At 48.5% G+C, this 18,648-nt stretch overlaps 2 protein-coding genes across 3 annotated transcripts; one reads left to right on the top strand and one right to left on the bottom strand.

Annotated features, from left to right (window-relative positions):
* Window positions 1-39: 39 nt before the first annotated feature.
* ISCA2 (iron-sulfur cluster assembly 2) lies at window positions 40-6,494 on the bottom strand. Of its 2 annotated transcripts, none has more exons than XM_066607685.1 (4): window positions 6,375-6,494; window positions 3,081-3,180; window positions 2,762-2,877; window positions 40-303 (listed from the first exon to the last, which is right to left on the bottom strand). In XM_066607685.1, the coding sequence occupies exons 1-4, from the start codon at window positions 6,419-6,421 to the stop codon at window positions 129-131; spliced, it is 438 nt and encodes a 145-aa protein (XP_066463782.1). In that variant the 5' UTR covers window positions 6,422-6,494; the 3' UTR covers window positions 40-128. The 2 variants fall into 2 exon arrangements, with proteins under 2 accessions (XP_066463782.1, XP_066463781.1); XM_066607684.1 differs by having other exon boundaries at window positions 3,081-3,183; window positions 6,375-6,476.
* Window positions 6,473-18,063, top strand: NPC2 (NPC intracellular cholesterol transporter 2). The gene is made up of 5 exons (XM_066607683.1): window positions 6,473-6,578; window positions 17,150-17,236; window positions 17,309-17,416; window positions 17,487-17,659; window positions 17,734-18,063. Exons 2-5 carry the CDS (start codon window positions 17,158-17,160, stop codon window positions 17,821-17,823), a joined length of 450 nt encoding a protein of 149 aa, XP_066463780.1. The 5' UTR covers window positions 6,473-6,578; window positions 17,150-17,157; the 3' UTR covers window positions 17,824-18,063.
* Window positions 18,064-18,648: the final 585 nt, after the last annotated feature.

Raw genomic sequence — 18,648 nt, 5'->3', positions numbered from 1 at the left:
TCTTCTGTGTGACTGGATCTGGTACACAGACAGCAGGACTGCATATATCATACAGGTTTATTTACAGAGAAAGCAAGTGGACGGACAGGCAAAGGTTCATTCCTGATGGCGGTCCAAAGTCCTTGTCATCACAACTTGATGGAGAAGGAGGATCCGCAGGAGCAGCCATGCTCAGCTTGTGGGTTTTGTGTCAGCTGAAAAGAACTTCTTATTAACTCCTCACAGAATTCAATAGTGCTTCCTTTAACGAGCTGAAGACTGTCGAGATCCACCACGACATGTGCCCCATCTACTCCAAACGCCCTACAAAACGAGAAAGAAACCATGAAGTCCTAATTCCACCTATGTGCTCCATGCACATGCCCATGTGGAGTTATTCTAAGGGCTTATTCACATGAGCATATGTATATCAGCTGGCCGATATACGCTACGATCTGCTGCACAGGCTCGGCGTATATGCCGTGAGGCAGGGGGAGACAGCTTATCTCTGATAAGCTGTCTCCCCCTTCCCTTCTCCTCCCTGGCTCACCTCCTCTCTTCTCCCCTCTGGCTGTTTGCAATGGGAGAGGCGGAGCTAAGCTCCCATCCTTTCCCTTGTCCACAGCCAGTTCCGCCCCAGTCCCGCTCCCTCCCATTGCAAACAGCTGGAGGAGGGGAGAGAGGGGGGAGGGAGTTTAGCAGTCAGAAAAATCACACAGTTTTCCTGCTGTCTTTGAGGCGGCTACAGTTAATACCGCAGCAAAATCGCATGTGTTTTTCCTGCAATGTTTGAATATACCCCTATGTTGTTCTTGGGCCAACCCCGCTAAAACCACTGACAGGTGAAGTGGATAACATTGACAATTACACCTGTCAGAGTCTGGGATATACCAGCCACCAAGTGTACAGTCAGTTCTTGAAGTCGATGAGTTGGAAGAAGGAAAAATGCACAAGAGAATGTGAGATGTGAGCGTCTCTGAGGGGCCAAACATCTGCAATTTCTTGGTGCCGGTTACTACAGGGCACCTTTAGGTCGTGTTCACACAGCATGAATCCGAGTTGGATTTTTTAAGACGCTGATTTCAATGAAAATCTGTGTGCTTGCTGCAGGTTTCAAGCACAGATTTACACTTGTTGTAAACGCGGATCTGAACGTGGTTTTAACCCAGAATGGCAGAAATTCATGTGCAGATTTTCTGGCACAGAGTCCACTTCAAGAGGTGACGTCACTGCTGCTTTAAATCCGCGAGCGGAAAACATCAGTGCCGTATATACTAAAGTACGGATTCCTTTTGGGGCACCTTAGTGTACAGATTTTGTGAGACAGTAAAGGGTATTTCATACTATGTTTTTGGTCACAGATTTGATGCAGAATCTGTGGCGAAAAAAGCAGTTTGAACATACCCTTAGGGTAGTGACCCCACAAAACATTCGCCACTTATCTGAGACGAGGCCAAAAGCTCCAGCTAGCTGCAATCACTAATGATTTAGACACTTATTGACTATCCATGGTTAATTGAGCCGCAGCTAGCTGGAGCTGTAAGGCCTTATTCACACGGGTGACAAATCACATGTAAGTGAAGCCCATGCTTTCCTATGGGTTACTTCACACATGCGATGTTTTGTAGCATGCGAAATCCCGACACAAAAACCCTGCGGGTGCCGCAATATGCCTGCGACTCGTGAGCTTTTGTAGCCCGTGTTTCCCTATATAGCCTTCCTCTCTGTTGCATCGCATCACACGAAACGCGGTTTTCATGCAGTGTGATGCAACTTTGACAGTAAGAAATCCTACTGTCAAAGACATAGCCTAAGCCCTAACTGCAGGGGAAAATGAAAAAAAAAGTATACATCATCTTAGAAGCGCTGTCGGCCCGGTCGCATCTCCTCCCCGGGCCCCGGCATTATTCTCCTTAGCCAATTACAGCCAGTCATCAAGCGCTGGCTCCGATTGGCGTCAGCCAATCACAGCCAGCGCTCTCAGGAGGCAGGGATTTTTCAATTCCCGGCCAGAGGAGTTGAAAAACAGTGCTGGGGACCGGGGAGAAGCTACAGCGGAGCCCAGGACAGCGCTTCTAAGGTGATTTGTATATTTTTTTCTGCAGCTAGGGCTTATTTTCTGGGTAAGTGCTGCGGAATACGTTGGCGCTATGCAAATAACAAGATTTTTAATCTTTTTGTATGCCAGAACTCTAGCGCAATACCAATATTAAATATACTGCGGTATAGAGAGGTAATCGATGATCTTCATGTTCCAGCAGCAGAGCTTCTGATACTTACCTTTCCTCTAATGCTTTTGCCTTATCGGTCAACTCCAACATGAAACCACTATGTGTTTTCTTATTTTCACTTCTGCTTTGTGCGTCATCTGACCATGTTAGCAGAGAAAACAATGAGGGGAAATTTACCAAGACCGGTATTTCCAATGCTGGTCTTAGTATAATCTCCCCTGATGCACCTCTATGTGCCTACATGGAAATGTATAGTAGGTTTGACCTGGTGTACGTTTCTGACATAAATCACACGTTTCTGGTGTAAAGTATACAGAAATCTGCCAGTCCAGGGTGGCCACACCCCTTCCAACAAGTCCTAGGAAAATCGCAAGGCTGGCACATAAAGAAAAAAAGTTGCAAAATTTTTGTGTAAGTGGAATTTGCACAAAAATGTGCGATTTTTATTTTTTATTTATTTATTTTTCTGTGCCAGAATTCCGGCAAGTGTTCCTCAGATGCAACCCTGTGTTCCGTGAGTGATTCCTACGGCGCTGCAATGTTTCCCTCACCTGTCCTCCTCTGTCATATTTGTATCCAGGGTGAATTTATACTGAAATCCTGAACAGCCGCCACTATCCACCTGGAGCCTCAGGAACTCGGGGCCGCTGGTCACTTCTTGCAGTCTCTGTAATACAGACATAATGGCTGCGTCACAACATGGCGTACATGGCGAGGCATACGGACAAGCCTGGGGGCTGGTGCTAGTGTGTGATGGAGGCTGCTCATTCACACTTGTGTTTAATAGGGCACTGTTTCACAGAATAGATGCGCCAACCTCCATGAGTTGTGGCTGGGGTGAGAAAGAACAGGGGATGGGCCAGCTCTTACTCTCACACAGCTCTCCGCCAAGTAAATTTCTCCATCCGCCACCGTATTAGACGCACATCGCAGAGGCCGGTCACCTGCAATCCACGAGGAAAGGAGAGTCCTGCTAAAGACAACAGATTAGGTTACATCCACCCCGAGAAACTGATGTGTACAGCAGCAGGAAGAAGCAATGGACCTAATCCCAAACCTATACACCCGTGGGGGAGGGTTACGCTGGCTATACACTTATAAGAGCTGTCATCACAACCAGCTTGTTCAGCCAACAGCTCTTCCTCCAACAGATGATGGAGGACCTATAAATGGAGTAAATTCAGGAGGCCCTATAAATATGCCGAGTCTTGTCTGGTCCTGCCGAAATGAAATTAGCGGGTAAGGAACAGTTTTATCAATTGTGTTTGGGGCCTTAATTTCCCTCTTCCTATTAAGGACATATACAAGGACACAAAAAAAGCACATGTGTACAGTGGGGAAGGAATAGCTGGGAGCCAAACAAGGGTTCAGCAGACAGTTATTTAAAGGCCCATTTACACGTAACGATTATCGCTCAAAATTTGGTCAAATGACTAAAAAAAGAGCGATAATTGTTACATGTAAACGTGGGCATCATGCACCTTTTGTGTCTCTCAACAAACCACATGCTGTGATCTCTGTGGGATCTGGCAGATAACATTGTAACCTGCCTGGAGCCACAACAAGAACAATGCAGCTGCTTGCACAGTAGGGGTGTGATTAATCACACCATGGGCTCCGCAAACAGTGCCTGGAGGCTCTTTTACATGCAAATGAAGAGGATATAAGTGTTAATGGTAATTAGTGGCCACTAACACTTCATGCAAAAAGATTGCTAAAACTTTTAGTCATTTGAAATATTATCTTTGCCTGTAAATGAGCCTTTAGGCGTATGGCCAGCTTTAGTCCTCACAAGCCTGATTAAAGGTCCATTTACACGGGATGACTGTTGGACAAACGATGACCGACACTCATCCCTATGTTTCCCTGCTCCCAAGCTCCTGCACGGGAGTTAGCACAGCTGACTCGCACACGGAGCGGCCAGCAGGTAGGCAGGGCAGTGCAGGAGATTTCTCTCCTCTGCAGCATAAACATGGACGATCAGCTGATTGCTCATGGTTCAGTTTAAACAGTGGCCATTCAGTACTGAACGACTGCTGTGTCGGGGAGGGAGCGAGAGGAGAAAAATCTCCTGCACTGCCCCGCCCCCTGCTGACCGCTCCGTGTGCGTGCCAGCTCTGCTAGCTCCCGTGCAGGAGCGAGGAAACACAGGGACGAGTGTCGGGCTTCGAATGCCCAACAGTCGTCCCATGTAAATGGACATTTAGGGCCCGTTCAGATCTATTTTTGACCTCCGTCCAGGGGTCCCATTTAACATCCAAAAAGTAGCACCCCTGAATGGAACCTATTTGTCAATTAAAGGGAATCTGTCATCACCTATGAACGCCATAAACTACGTTCAGGGGCTCGTAAGGCAGGTTCTGAAGAGTCCAGGGGTATAATTTTTATACTTAGTGAGCTCCCCACTGTCACCCCAGTAAGTTGGCACAGCACACCTGACTCATGCCTGCCAGCTGTGCCTGCACACACACTGTCCTCCATGGCACTGCAGAGATGAGTCCGCTGCACTGTCTGCATCCGACTTCCATGGGGGACAACGCAGGAACAGGAAGCCAAGTGACTATAAAGAGTCCACCTGCGGGCTCCTCTGGGCCTGTCCCACAAGCACCATGACTTAGTTTATGGTACTCATAGTGGGTGACAGGTTCCCTTTAATGAAAACTGCTGAAACCGAGACCAGGAGTTTCCATCCATTTCCAGCATTTTGTGCCAGAAGGAATAGCGCAGTCCACCACAAAATGCTGGAAATGAATGACCACCTGCTGAGACAGAGTCCTACCGGTCTCCACTTCAGCAGTTGTCATTAAGGGCTGCCATAGGTCCATTCAGGGGTGCGGTTTGGGTTTTTTAAATGGAAACGACAACGGGACCCTCAATGGAGCCAATAACAAGAGCTGAACAGGCCTAACAGATCCCAGGGGGAGCAGGGAAACAAAGTGACCAGATATTATACAGGCGGATACATTGTATCAAACCATAAACTGTAAGGATTATGGGCCGTCCGCACTGTCATATGGTCATCCAGGCAACACAGGTTTCAAATTGCAAAAATGCATAAAAACATAACATTTAATAGAGCCACAGGCTACAGCGGGCGACAGCCACAGACTATAGTGGGGGCGACAGCCGCAGACTTTAGCGGGGGCGACAGCCACAGACTACAGCGGGCGACAGCCGCAGACTATAGCGGGGGCGACAGCCGCAGACTACAGCGGGCGACAGCCGCAGACTATAGCGGGGGCGACAGCCGCAGACTATAGCGGGGGCGACAGCCGCAGACTATAGCGGGGGCGACAGCCGCAGACTGTTAGGGGGGGCGACAGCCGCAGACTATAGCGGGTTAGATCTCTTTTATACAGGCCCATAAATCGTTCAGATTTTCATATTCAAAGTGAATCTGAATGATATCGTTCAGTGGAAATGAACGACGTGAGAATCCCCGGCTACTTGTTCAGTTTCTGCATACATAAAAGTGATTGATGGATCGGTCCGTGTAAACAGGCAGATAATCATCTGTGAATGGAGGCGGGAGAGCCAGAACAACCCTGGACCGCTCCACCACCATTCACTAATAGGTGATCGTACCTGAGTAAGAGCATGGGAACGATCGCTGGGACAGCCTGTTGGGCATCTGCTGCCGGAAGATCAGCCCGTGTAAAAGCATCCTTAAACATAGTCACACAATATATACGTTTCTGCGCATCTTTTGCAGGATTGAACCACGTAACGCACTGCGCTTATCTATCCCACAGGAAAAAAATTGGGATGGAAATGCATTTTTTTAACATTGCAGTCAATGCAGGCTGTAGGTTTCCGTACACTTATTTTTTGTGATCAAGTAAAAAAAAAAGTGTTGAACTACAAAACTTTATTAAGAAAAAAAGTTGACAGTGAAAAACGTAAACATTTTCCATATACAAAACAGCCATAAACATACACCACGCATACGATTCTAAATGTTTTTACAAGTAGGTTTGTCACATCCATGAACCGTACATGACAGCGCCGGTGTGAACGAGCCCCAAACACTCCCAGCAGACAGCCTGAGGTCACGGGGAAGCAAGAGAAAAGGTCAACTAGAAGCTGACATTGGCAGTTCACCCTACAACGATGGAGCCCGGCATACACACATATCTTACTACACACACCGTGCCGCCCTCTCACCTCTGCCCCGGCCTGACCAACGAACACAGCAATCGCACGGCCGACATGTTCGTATTGGCCACGCCCCTTGTACCGCCTCCTTTCTGACTGGTCAATCAGATTGCATCACGTGACATAAGAGAAGTAATGCGGAAGGGCGGAAGAGAGGGAAGTCATAAGATACTACGGAAGGGAGGAAGAGGACGCGGAGCAAGTAACGGGAAGGTGAGCCCCGCGTACAGCGCCGAGTGGCTGCCGGTGTAAGGAGCAGGACCGGCGGTGCAACGTTATGGGGACTGGGGGGGGTATAGTGTGATGGGATACACTGTCCCGGGGAGGTAGGGAGTGTGGGTACAGAGGGCTGTACACTGGCGGTCCACGGGACAGCTGGCCGCCAACCAGCCGGAGATCCCTGGAAGTCGGAAGCAGTAAGGAGCTCTTATTTTCCCGGTGTCCGTGGGACGAGCTGTACCCGTGACTACTCCGGCAGTTAGTTGTACCCTGCTGGTGAACCATGGGCAGACCATAACCCCCAGCGCTCCAGGAGACAGACCGATCAGAATGAACACAGTGCAGTACCCCTAGATCCATGGAGGCTCTCGGATCCCTTTAAAAGTTGCAGTTCCCAGGATGGAGTCAGGCAGGGCATCCAGTTGTGCCGGTTACTATGCCTGTAATTATCATCCCAGTAGATGCCGGTGCCCCGTATGTGACCTGGAACACCTCATATAATCTCCAGCACTTATTATGGACTTCCTGTGTGTCTATAGAAGCTGTTGGCTGTCTGGGTTTTGGACAAGTTGTCCAGCACAACTCTGGTTGGCCGCCCTGCTGGCTGCTTTATGACTTGCACACTACTGCTGGTCACCCCCTGCGCTGGTCTTGTGACTACCAGCACCCGGCGCTGAGTGCGAAGGGGAAGTGATCCCACCAAGGAGCTCCTGCTCGCTGCCCTAGAGTGACCCCGGCATACTGTATATTAGACTGACTCGGAACGTGAATCATTTACACAAGTGAGCTCCCGGTCATGTCCTCCCCCACTCGCTCGTGCAGCCTGTTTAGACAGGCAGATTCATCATAAGAAGTGTCTACATTTAACAAGTGAAGGAGCCATCGGTGGCTTTTAATGCCGGCTGAAACTGAACAAAAGGCAATTGATTCCTTTATGTCGTTGGGGCTCGTTTACATATAACAATTATCGGTCACTTTTGCTCATTTGAACAACTTTTTTTTTTTTTTTTTTTTTTTCCTTTGGACAATAATCGTTCTACCTTAAAGCCACCTGCCCACGGCCGGGTCAGACCCTGCAGCAGAGTTTGACTCAATGCCCGGCTGGTGACCCCCAGCTTACCTGTCTGGCATCTTCTCTGCTGCTGGTGGCGCACATGCGCAGTATAGAGGATTGCAGGATGAGCGGCTTCTATTGACTTCAATGGAAGCCAGCTGCGCATAGCCCACACAAAATCGCAGCATGCTGCGATTTCTCCCCTGTGAGTGGAAATCGCATTTTCTCATAGCATGCTATGGATGGTATTTGCTGCCGAATCCGGAGACAGAATCCTGCTCTGGACTTCGCAATGCAAATCCACCTTTGTGCAATTATAGGACAATTGCCGGGCGCATAAATACCCAACAGACGTCCCAACAATTATCACTCCTGTGATACATGTAAAGGCCCTTTTAGACACAATCATTATCGCTCAAAAGATGTCACTCAAGTGACTTTTGAGCGATTAATCGTTGTCATTTACAGTGCAAGATGATTGCTCAAGATGAGCGATCACCTTGCGCTGCCAGCGGAGGATGCAGAAGACAAGCATTGTCTTCTGCATCCTGCTGTTCTCCGCTCTGAGCGCCCAGCTGTTATACAGCTCGGTGCGGAGGATGCAGAAGATAAGCGAGGTGTTCCCGCTCCGAGCACCCGGCTGTTATACAGCCGAGAGGTCCGTGTGGGGAATGGAGAACACAGCTGGGCCGCTGTGTTCTTCATACCCAGCCTGTGTTTAGGGAGCTGGATACAGCTGAAACAATACTATCAGCTGTATCCCGCTGTAAATCCCTGATGAGGCTGATCGTTGTCCTTCAGCACGCTGAAAGACTATGAGCGATAGGGGAACGAAAACTGCCCGATGTCAGTGCAGTTACACACAATTATTGCTCAAGACGGCTTTGAGCGAATTTTGAGCGATAATCATTATCTAAATGGGCCTTAACAGTAGCTTGTTTGTTTGTTTATTGTATTTGTTCTCCCTTGTTTTGTAAGTGCTGTGGAATATGTTGATGCTAGATAAAGATGATTGTGCTTTTACAAGAATTGCTCGCTGAATGTAGGTTGACCGCGCTGGAGATCTCTTCTGGTCACCTCCATTTAGAGTAAACAGGCAGCTGTTCTTAGATTAACGACTGCCTGTTTACACCAGCCAGCAGTCACTTGACTCTTGCATGAGCTAAAAACCAAGTGACTCCCCGTGTGTAATTCTCACCCTGTCTGGGTTTCATGTTGTTTTTTACTCAGGCAACTATGGTCTCGATGATGAAAATGCACAATTTCAACTAGAACAAGCAAATGAAACTCAAGAATGAATGGTTTAGCTTACTGATGACTGTTCTGGTCTGGATAGAAGACAGCTACATTTGAAATTTTCATCACTAGTTGGACAAAGGATCTTTCATTTATTTATACATAATTTAAAAAATAAAATTTTTGATCGTGAGTTAGCTACTGTTTATTTGCATCTCCACTGCTCAGTACTTCTGTCGTATTCATCATTGCACTCAGAGCGTGGCAAACAGAGACCAGAACTGTAGTTTTAAGCAGTGATGACTCACTTGAGTGATGACAGCTTTCTCCCTCCAACCCCCCCCCCCCCCTACTAGATGTTCTCTCCACTCCCCTGACAAGTGTGCTCACTAGACTCGTGGGGATTAACCCTTAGAAGGTAAATGCACTTGGCATACACCCTTCAGAGGGTTAATCCAGGTCAAGTGTGCACACTTGTTCGGGGCAGTATTAATGGTCGTGGTGGGGGTACATCCAGCCAGACAGGAGCTGGAGGGAGCTGACAGCAATTGCTGCCTAGTACTGCTGTCCTGGCTTCTGTTTTCCACACTGCGAATGCAAGGGTGAATATGACAGAAGCACTGAGCAGTGGAGATGCAAATAAACAGTACATAACTCACTGCTGGATCTGAACAGCAACACTGCCACTGCTTCCTACCCCAATAAATTTCAGTGAGCAGGAAGTCTTCACCTATCCTGCACTTCCTGTTCTCCACCTTCTCAGTAAGGGCTCATGCCCACGGTTGTATGCATAAAATGCTGCAGGTCTCCTGCAGCTTTTTACACACTTTGCAGCCATACGAGCTATCGGCAAATATCGCATATGGCACCGCATGTCTGCGTATCAGGCGTGTTTTTGGTTTTTAATTAAACAGCGGGTATGTGTATGAAAACGCTGCCTATACGCAATATGATGCATATGGAAAGAGTATCATCCACAGTCCATATGAATGTACAGGGCTCACGCAGAGAAAAAGAGCATGTGTATTAATGCGCAGTGTCTACACGCCGGTGTGCATGGATCAGTGAAACTCCAGTCACCACATATTGCGCGTCTGTGCAACGCACGTATGAAATGTGGTTAAAAACACAGTTGTGGACATGAGCCCTAACTAGAGATGTGTATCACATAAAGAGGAACTGTTAGGTCAGCAGGTCCCCTCATAGACTTGCAGCTGCAGTCCTGCTGATCTCAATTTTTTTTTTTTTCCCCCACTCTACTCCCTCCCATTCCTAAGAAGAGCCTTTACTTTGGGTTCAGTTCTAAGAGCTGTGGGTGGTCTCCAGTTTACGTGTCAGACCTAACCGACAATAAGCAGAGCAGTAGGACCAGCCCACCTGACCCAATCACACAAACTTATGCTGCTATTACACAAGTGTTAGCGGCAGCCATTCACGCTTGCATTGTCCTGATAGAGGTCACTTCGGCAGTTAACAGGTAGTGATCAGTTAGAAGGGAGACCCCCTCGTGCCCGGCACTTGGTCCCTTTTTTTGTGCTGAAAAATTGCTGTGAATCACCCCTTAACTAGCCATCACTGCCTGTCATATAGCCATAAGCTGGGGGATGATAAATGGATAGATAGAAATATAAAGCAAGTATTTGTTTGCATATTGATTGCACTATCAATCTCCTATGCATTTATAAATCAGTAAGAAATCATTCATTTTTATTCTAGTAGATTATATCATTGCTCTGAAATGTACATTAAAGCCCATAAACCTGGTCAGTAGCTTGCGGTTTGTGGTTTGGTGTAGCTAATATTAGAGAATGTGAAAGCTAAACAGGAACTAACCTGCAAACTTGGAGGAATGTAGAAGTGGCCGAACCCTTCTCATGTAAAAGTGTACTCGCGATGAGCTGTAACGAAAGCACCTTTGACCAGTTACTAAGACAATAATGAACAATATTTTGTGAACATGATGGCAATTAAAACCGCAAATATATATTTCTGTACGTGGCAGAGATGATTACTGCACTTAACAGAAGTATCACATATCCAGTTTTATAATGTCTATAAAAATGAGGTGCATCCAATAAAAAGAGAACATTCTCATTACCACCTGTGGCATGTGTGGCTTTTCTGCGCTGCTCGTATATACATAATGGGAGCCGTAAAACATACCTTAGCACTTCTGTGCTCTAACAGAGCCATTCAAGTTCTCTAGTTTTCATCAGATCTCCAGATGCATACTGGTCCTCTGTATGCTTAAGGTGGTTGTACACACTGGGTGGAGGTCATCTCTGCCAAAAGTTGCATGGTTATCTAACTGATGCATATGGAGGTGTCCGGACTACTACTAGAGCAGAGTCGGCCATGTTGAATTACTGACATGTGAACGAAACACACATACTTGGCGTGTGTGTGTGTGTACACACATAATTATACGAAAGCACTGACTGACTCGCCACTAATTCTCCAACTTCCCGATGTCGTAGAAACATGAAATTTGGCACAAGCATTGATTATGTCCAAAATAGGAAAAGTAAAAGAGTCCCGTCTCGCTTATTCAATTCTAGCGCAAAAGAACTAGCATCCAAATTTTACGTACAGAATCCAATTCTCACTTCCTTTTGTCCTTTTATATAAAGGAAATGTTGCATGGTTACCTCCACGTGGTGTTTCCTGGGTAACACAAAGAACCATGCAAAATGGTGAACATATCTTTCCCCCAGTCGTCTCCATGACAGCACCAACTGAGATTGCCTCCTCCTGGTAGGACAGGAACATACTGAGAGGTTAAAAGCTCCCCCCCTTCCCCACTTTCCTCAGTGTCTTCCTGTCCTGCCAGGAGGCAGGATCGCTGAGAGGAGCTGGTGGAGAAGCCAGCGAAAGTATACAGGCGGATCGGAAGGCAGTGGCTCACCCTGTCATCCCTTCGCAGCCAGACGACTCCCGGGACGCCACATCAGGGTGGTAACCCCCGGGCCAGGTTCCTCCCGCGGCGGCCCATGGGGGGTTCAAAGCGGGAGCCTCAGTCCCCCTCGTCCTCCGGCAGAAATTACAGCGCAGCGCTCCAGGAAGCCCTTTGACGGCAGGGGGCGGGGCGCCGCATCTCACGTCCAGCGTGATGACGTCATCGCGTCTGCATTAGGAGCGGAGGGGGCGGGGCTTAGCGCAGGAGCGCGAAACTCAAATAGGAACCTGAGAGAAGCCAGAACACCAACACTACAGGTCGCAGGGTGTCTGCAGCACTGGTATAAAGATGAGTGCTCCTGCCCCAGAGACAGCTGAAACCTCAGCCTCAGCGGCCGTAAGTAGCCAGTGCGGCAAAAATACAATGCAAATATCCAGCATGTTGTATATGGAAAAATTGCATGTTTACCCGCAAAAATGCTTTGTTTGTCAGGGGGATAAAAAAGACATCCCCCCCTCCCCCCAGAACAAAACTGCGAAAATGCGTGGAATGCGGGACGAGACTGCCAGCCACGTACCAGAGGCCTCTATGCAAGGCATGCGTGGCTAGGCTAGTCAGAGAGGAATCGGGGGGGATTCCTGGATGACGTTAGGAAGCTGGTGAAGGAGGAGGTTCGATCAGCTCTAACGTCACTGCCGGCACCGCCAGCAAAACGCCAGAAAAAGGCGTATGTTCCCGAGGAGCCTTCTGATTCCGAGAATTCCATCGGATCAGAGCAAGAGGAACAGGCGGCCGAGGAGTCCTCAGAGGAGGAGGACTACAGGAAATATTTGTTCCATCAAGACGAGTTGACGGAACTAATAAAATCAGTCAGGGCTACATTAAAAATGGAACAGCCCAGAGAGCCGTGGACTTGGCCTTCCCGGTCCACAAAAACATCTCTAAAATAATTCAGAGAGAGTGGAGTAGACCAGACGCAGGTTCCTTCTCCGCTCGAGGCGTAAAAAGGAGATACCCCTTGGAAGAGGAAGCTTGCGCAAGCTGGGACGAAATACCTAAAGTAGACGTCCCGGTGGCCAAGGTAGCCAAGAGGACGACTCTTCCCTTTGAGGATGCCGCACAGCTAAAAGACCCCATGGATCGCAAGGCAGAGGGACTCCTAAAGAAATCATGGGAGGCAGCGGCAAACATCCTTAGGCCAGGGATCGCAGCCACTTGCGTGGCGCGGACCCTGGGGGTATGGTTAGAGCAGTTGGAACTACACCTGACCAACAAAACACCAAGAGATCAGATCCTTAACTCCCTTCCCATCTTGCGCATGGCAACTAACTTCCTAGCGGACGCCGCGGCCGAGACTGTCAAGCTCTCAGCAAAGGCCACAGCCCGCTCTAACTCAGCCAGAAGGGTGTTATGGCTGAGATCATGGTCAGGCGACCTGGCCTCGAAAAACAAATTGTGTGCCCTCCCATTCTACGGCCAATTTCTATTCGGACCGGACCTAGACAAAATTCTAGAAAAGGCGGCCGACAGGAAAAAAGGGTTCCCTGAGGAAAAGCCACAGAGAGCGAAGACCTTTTCCCGGGCCCCAATGCAGCAGCCCGAGGCCTACCGACGCAAGGGCAAGACAGGCCGCTGGAGTTACCCCAAGGGGGGCAGAGGAAGGAATATCCTCTTCAACCCCCACCAGGGGGAGCCGAAGCAGAGACCCTGACGCCATCCCCGTAGGGGCAAGGCTGGGGAGCTTTGCGGATCAATGGGCCGCAATCTGCGGGGGCCCATGGATCCCAAAAATCCTACAGCACGGATACCGGATAGAGCTAGTGTCCATCCCCAGAAGGAAATTTATTACCACGCGAGCCCCAAAAAAACAGCTACATTTACTAAGGCAAAGCGTGCGTGACTTGCAACGGTTAAACGCAATATCTCCCGTACCGCGAAACGAGGAAACCCAGGGCTATTATTCCAGGCTCTTTCTAGTAAAAAAACCTGGAGGGAAACACCGGACGATAATAAATCTGAAAGGCCTGAACACCTGCGTCCGATACAGGAGATTCAAAATGGAAACCATCTCCTCCACAATAAAGTTGATCCCCAGAGGAGCCTACATGGCGTCCATCGACCTAAAGGACGCTTATTTTCACATCCCGATCCACAAAGATTCTCAGAAATACCTGCGGTTCGCAGTGGACATGGGCAGAAGAATAGAGCACCACCAATTCAGATGCCTGCCCTTCGGGATATCCTCAGCCCCCAGAATCTTTACCAAGATTATGGCGGAGGTAGCCGCCTACTTGAGAGAGAAATCGATTCTAGTAGTACCCTACCTGGACGATGTTCTATTAATAGCAGAGTCCAAAAAACTCCTAACAAAACACCTGGAGACAGTACTAGAACTTCTCCAATCGTTGGGATGGATTATAAACTGGGAAAAATCCAGCCTAGATCCCGACAAGCAGAAGACGTTTCTGGGAATAACTCTCGACTCAGAATCGCAATGCTCCTACCTACCCGAGGAGAGAATACAAAAAATCCGCAGAATAGTCAAAACGTTCCTACGAAGACGATTCTGCACAACTCGGGAGGCAATGTCTCTCCTAGGGAGCTTGACATCATGCATCCCAGGAGTAGCATGGGCCCAGGCCCACACCAGAGCCCTGCAGGCCGTAGTCCTATCCTCATGGGACAAAAGGCAGTCCTCGTTAGGGGCAAGGATGTACATCCCAAACAGGGCAAAAACATCCCTGCGTTGGTGGACATCCCCAGAGAACCTGCGGAGAGGGGTTCACTGGCTACAAAACCCAGCCATCCACATCACAACAGACGCAAGCGCTTGTGGATGGGGAGCGCATGTGGGGAACCAATTCTTTCAGGGTCCCTGGCCTCAGAGGATAAAAGAACAGTCCTCAAATTTCAGAGAACTACAGGCAGTTTGGCAGGTTCTACAGCAGTTGGGCAACTCGCTACAGAACCAACACATAAAAATACTGTCAGACAATGTCACCGCGGTCGCTCACATACGACACCAAGGGGGCACAAGATCTCCCCCACTGCAAAGCATCGCACAGAAAATCTTTCACTGGGCGGAGGGCCGGATCCTCTCGATCACGGCAACCCACTTGAAGGGTACACTAAACGAAAAAGCAGACTTCCTCAGCAGGAAGCAAATAGACCCAGGAGAGTGGTCCCCCTCCCCAGAGGCATTCAGAATCCTAACCAACCGGTGGGGGACCCCACAGTTGGACCTCTTCAACCAGGGAGAACACAAAAGTAGGCAACTTTTTCTCCCTCCGGCCAGGAGATCGCCCGATAGCGGTAGACGCCCTAGGCCAGGACTGGGGTCAAGGACTGGCTTACGCCTTTCCTCCCATACCACTAATTCCCAGGGTCTTACAGCACTTCAGAACCCAGGGATGCACGCTAATCCTGGTGACCCCCTTCTGGCCGAAAAGAAGCTGGTTCGGTCTTCTGACAACACTGAGCGTCCAGGACCCAGTCACCTTCCCTACCTGGACAGATCTTCTATCGCAGGGGCTACTGAACCACCCCAGCCTAGACAAACTCCATTTAACGGCATGGCTCTTGAAGAATCCTCGCTAAGAAGGAAAGGATTCTCAGAGAAAGTAGTAGAAACCCTAATGTCCAGTAGGAAAAAGACGACCCACCTGATCTACCAGAAGGTCTGGAGAAGGTTTTCCTCATGGAGACAGGGAAGGGATCGCGGGGATTCTATCCCCCGACACTCCGCTAATCTTAGAATTCCTGCAGGAGGGCTTAGAGATGGGCCTCTCCCCGAGCACCCTAAAAGTCCAAGTTTCAGCCCTTAGCGCCATCTGCGACACAAAATTCGCAGCCGACAGATGGGTCCACAGGTTCCTAACAGCAGCAGCTAGACTACGCCCTAGGCCCATAAACCTGTTCCCAGACTGGAACCTTAATTGGGTTCTAGGGGCCATGGCAGCGGTACCATTCGAACCGATCGAGGCGCTACCTATAAGAATGCTTACAATCAAGACCATCTTCCTAGTAGCCATCACCTCCGCAAGACGGGTTAGCGAACTACAGGCCTTGTCCATCCGCCACCCGTTCATGAAAATCGCAGACACCAAACTAATATTTAAAACAGACCCGGCCTTTATGCCAAAAGTAGTGTCAGATTTTCATAGGTCCCAGGATATAATCCCTCATTCTTCAGTAACCCAAAAAACGAGGAGGAAAGAACCCTAAGTTGCCTGGACGTTAGGAGAGCAGTCCTAACCTACATAGATACAACGAGCCACTGGAGGCGAGACGACAACTTGTTCGTCCAGTTCAGTGGCCCAAATAAGGGTAGCAAAGCAGCAAAAAGGTCCATAGCCAGGTGGATCCGTCTGGCCATCATAGAATCCTATAAGGCCCTCGGGAAGGAGATCCCGTTAGCGCTTAAAGCCCATTCCACAAGGGCAGTAGCGTCCTCATGGGCCGAACACAGTTCAGCCTCGGTCGAGCAAATTTGCAAGGCCGCAGTCTGGAAAAAAACCCACACGTTCACTAAACACTATAGGGTAAAAGTGCAGCACGACGAGGACATGGCCTTTGGCCGTAAAGTCCTCTCGGCAGCGATCCCACCCTAATAAACTTTAGTTGGTACGTCTCAGTTGGTGCTGTCGTGGAGACGACTGGGGGAAAAAGTGGATTATACCCACCTGATAATCAGGTTTCTAGTAGTCTCCACGACAGCACCCGTACCTTTCCCGCCCTATAAAAGTAAAATAATAAATTTAAAAATAAAAAAACCCCGGTTAGGGGAAGAAATTTAAGTTTAGCTCCTGCCCCGGCAATTCGTTAGAATCCACTGAGGAAAGTGGGGAAGGGGGGGGAGCTTTTAACCTCTCAGTATGTTCCTGTCCTACCAGGAGGAGGCAATCTCAGTTGGTGCTGTCGTGGAGACTACTGGAAACCTGATTATCAGGTGGGTATAATCCACTTTTTTTTTTTTTTCCTCGGTATCTCTAAAGTAACCACGACTTCGTAAGATTTACTATGTGAACACCAGTACCAAATTAACTCGGACGAAGCCGGGTATGTCAGCTAGTGTGGTATGTGTATATGTTGTTGGTGTTAGGAGTAGGTAAGATTTATGGGAGCTGTGGACTGTAAGCTTCTTGGGTCAGGGATGGTGGGAGTGATATTTGGTGTATGGGATCGTGAGATAATATGGTAGACGCCTGAGGACAGGGATGATATGAGAGCTACAACTGGATGTGTTATGTCTTCATGGTAGTTCAGAGACTGACTTGACTTCTTAGCACTATAGTTTGTTGAAGCATATAAATTGATGGGCAGACATGGGAGTCGATATGGCGATCAGGCTCGTGTTTACTTTGTGCTTTCTCTTACCAGCTGGGATCATGTCTCTGCATCATTTGGCTGTGCTGCTCGTCTTAGTCCCCGTCCTATTCGGAGAGCATATCGTATACCATGACTGCGGTAAGTATGTGGGAGTGTGAGGCTGTTCCTGATGCATTTATAATGGTCTTACTTGGCGTCTTGTTTCTGCAGGATGCGAGCGTGGAAAGCTGTTAAGTGTGGACGTCTCCCCGTGTCCTAAGCAGCCGTGTCCTCTTGTGAGAGGCAGTTCATACACCATTAATGTGACCTTCTCAAGCGGTAAGCCCTTCTCCTACCTCTTTCCCTGCTCTGCAGGATCAGCTCCTGAGTGTTGGTATGTTTTGTGCAGGTGAGGTCACACCAAACTGTAGCGCCGTTGTCCATGGCAGAATAGCTGGAATACCGGTGCCGTTCCCACTCCCACAGTCAGATGGATGCAAGAGTGGGATTTCCTGTCCCTTGAAGAGTGGTGAAATCTACACATATCTCACCAAAATGAATATCCAGCAGGAGTACCCTAAAGTAAGTTAAAAGGCATGGCAAGTAAGGCTGGGGAGGAGGCAGGGGGCGCTCTCATATGTCTTCTTTACCTGCAGATAAAGCTGGTGGTGCAGTGGGAGCTGCGAGACACAGACAACAAGGATTTATTCTGCTGGCAGATCCCTGTGGAGATTACCGACGGATGATTTTTACACACACAACCCCCCCCCCCCCCCCACACATCTGCGTGTTTTTTCTCTTGTTTTTTTTTTTAACCAGTCTCTAGCTGCTGACTGCTGTGCAGTTCTAACACAGATTCACAATGAAGAAAACTAGAACTTTTTTCCTAATTCACTTTTTTTAAATTAATACAAAAATCTTTGCTTGCTGACTTACACTGCGTGTGCAGAAAGCTGTTCCTGGCCACTAATAAAGTATTGTCTTAAGTTCTTGTGCCTCATTCTTACATGAACAATGTTAACCGGTCATAAGACACCTCAGGAGGGTGCAGGACACACAAGTCCTATCGGGCCGTGGTTGTGACGTTGCTACCAATCAGGAGGGATGGGATCTCTTACAGACATGCCCTCTTCTCATAAGGTTGTCAAAATTGCAATTTCGTTTAGGAAAGGGGGCTGAAAGGTGACCTAATGTGTAAATATATTAGGGGACTGTACAGAGATCTCTCCCATCATCTACTTATGCCCAGGACTGTGACAAGGGGGCGTCCTTTACATCTAGAGGAAAGAAGGTTCCTACTGACATAGAAGGGGGTTCACTACTGTAAGAGCAGTGAGACTATGGAACTCTGTGCCTGAGGAGGCGGTGATGGTGACCTCTACAAGAGTGGCTTGGATTTTTTTTTTTTTCTGAAGCAATATTACATGTTAGTCACTAGGTTACTTGTCAGTTTCCTGTCCCAAGGACCATGTGGGAAATGCTGGAATGCCTGTGGGGGCTAAGAATTAGCCCCCTTAATGACATTTGACACATTTTGATGGCTAAAGGGGAAAAAAAAGGGCAGTAAAATC

The sequence above is a fragment of the Eleutherodactylus coqui genome, chromosome 6 (assembly GCF_035609145.1).
Source record: "Eleutherodactylus coqui strain aEleCoq1 chromosome 6, aEleCoq1.hap1, whole genome shotgun sequence".
NCBI lineage: Eukaryota > Metazoa > Chordata > Amphibia > Anura > Eleutherodactylidae > Eleutherodactylus > Eleutherodactylus coqui.
This window is presented reverse-complemented; position numbering and strand designations above follow the sequence as displayed.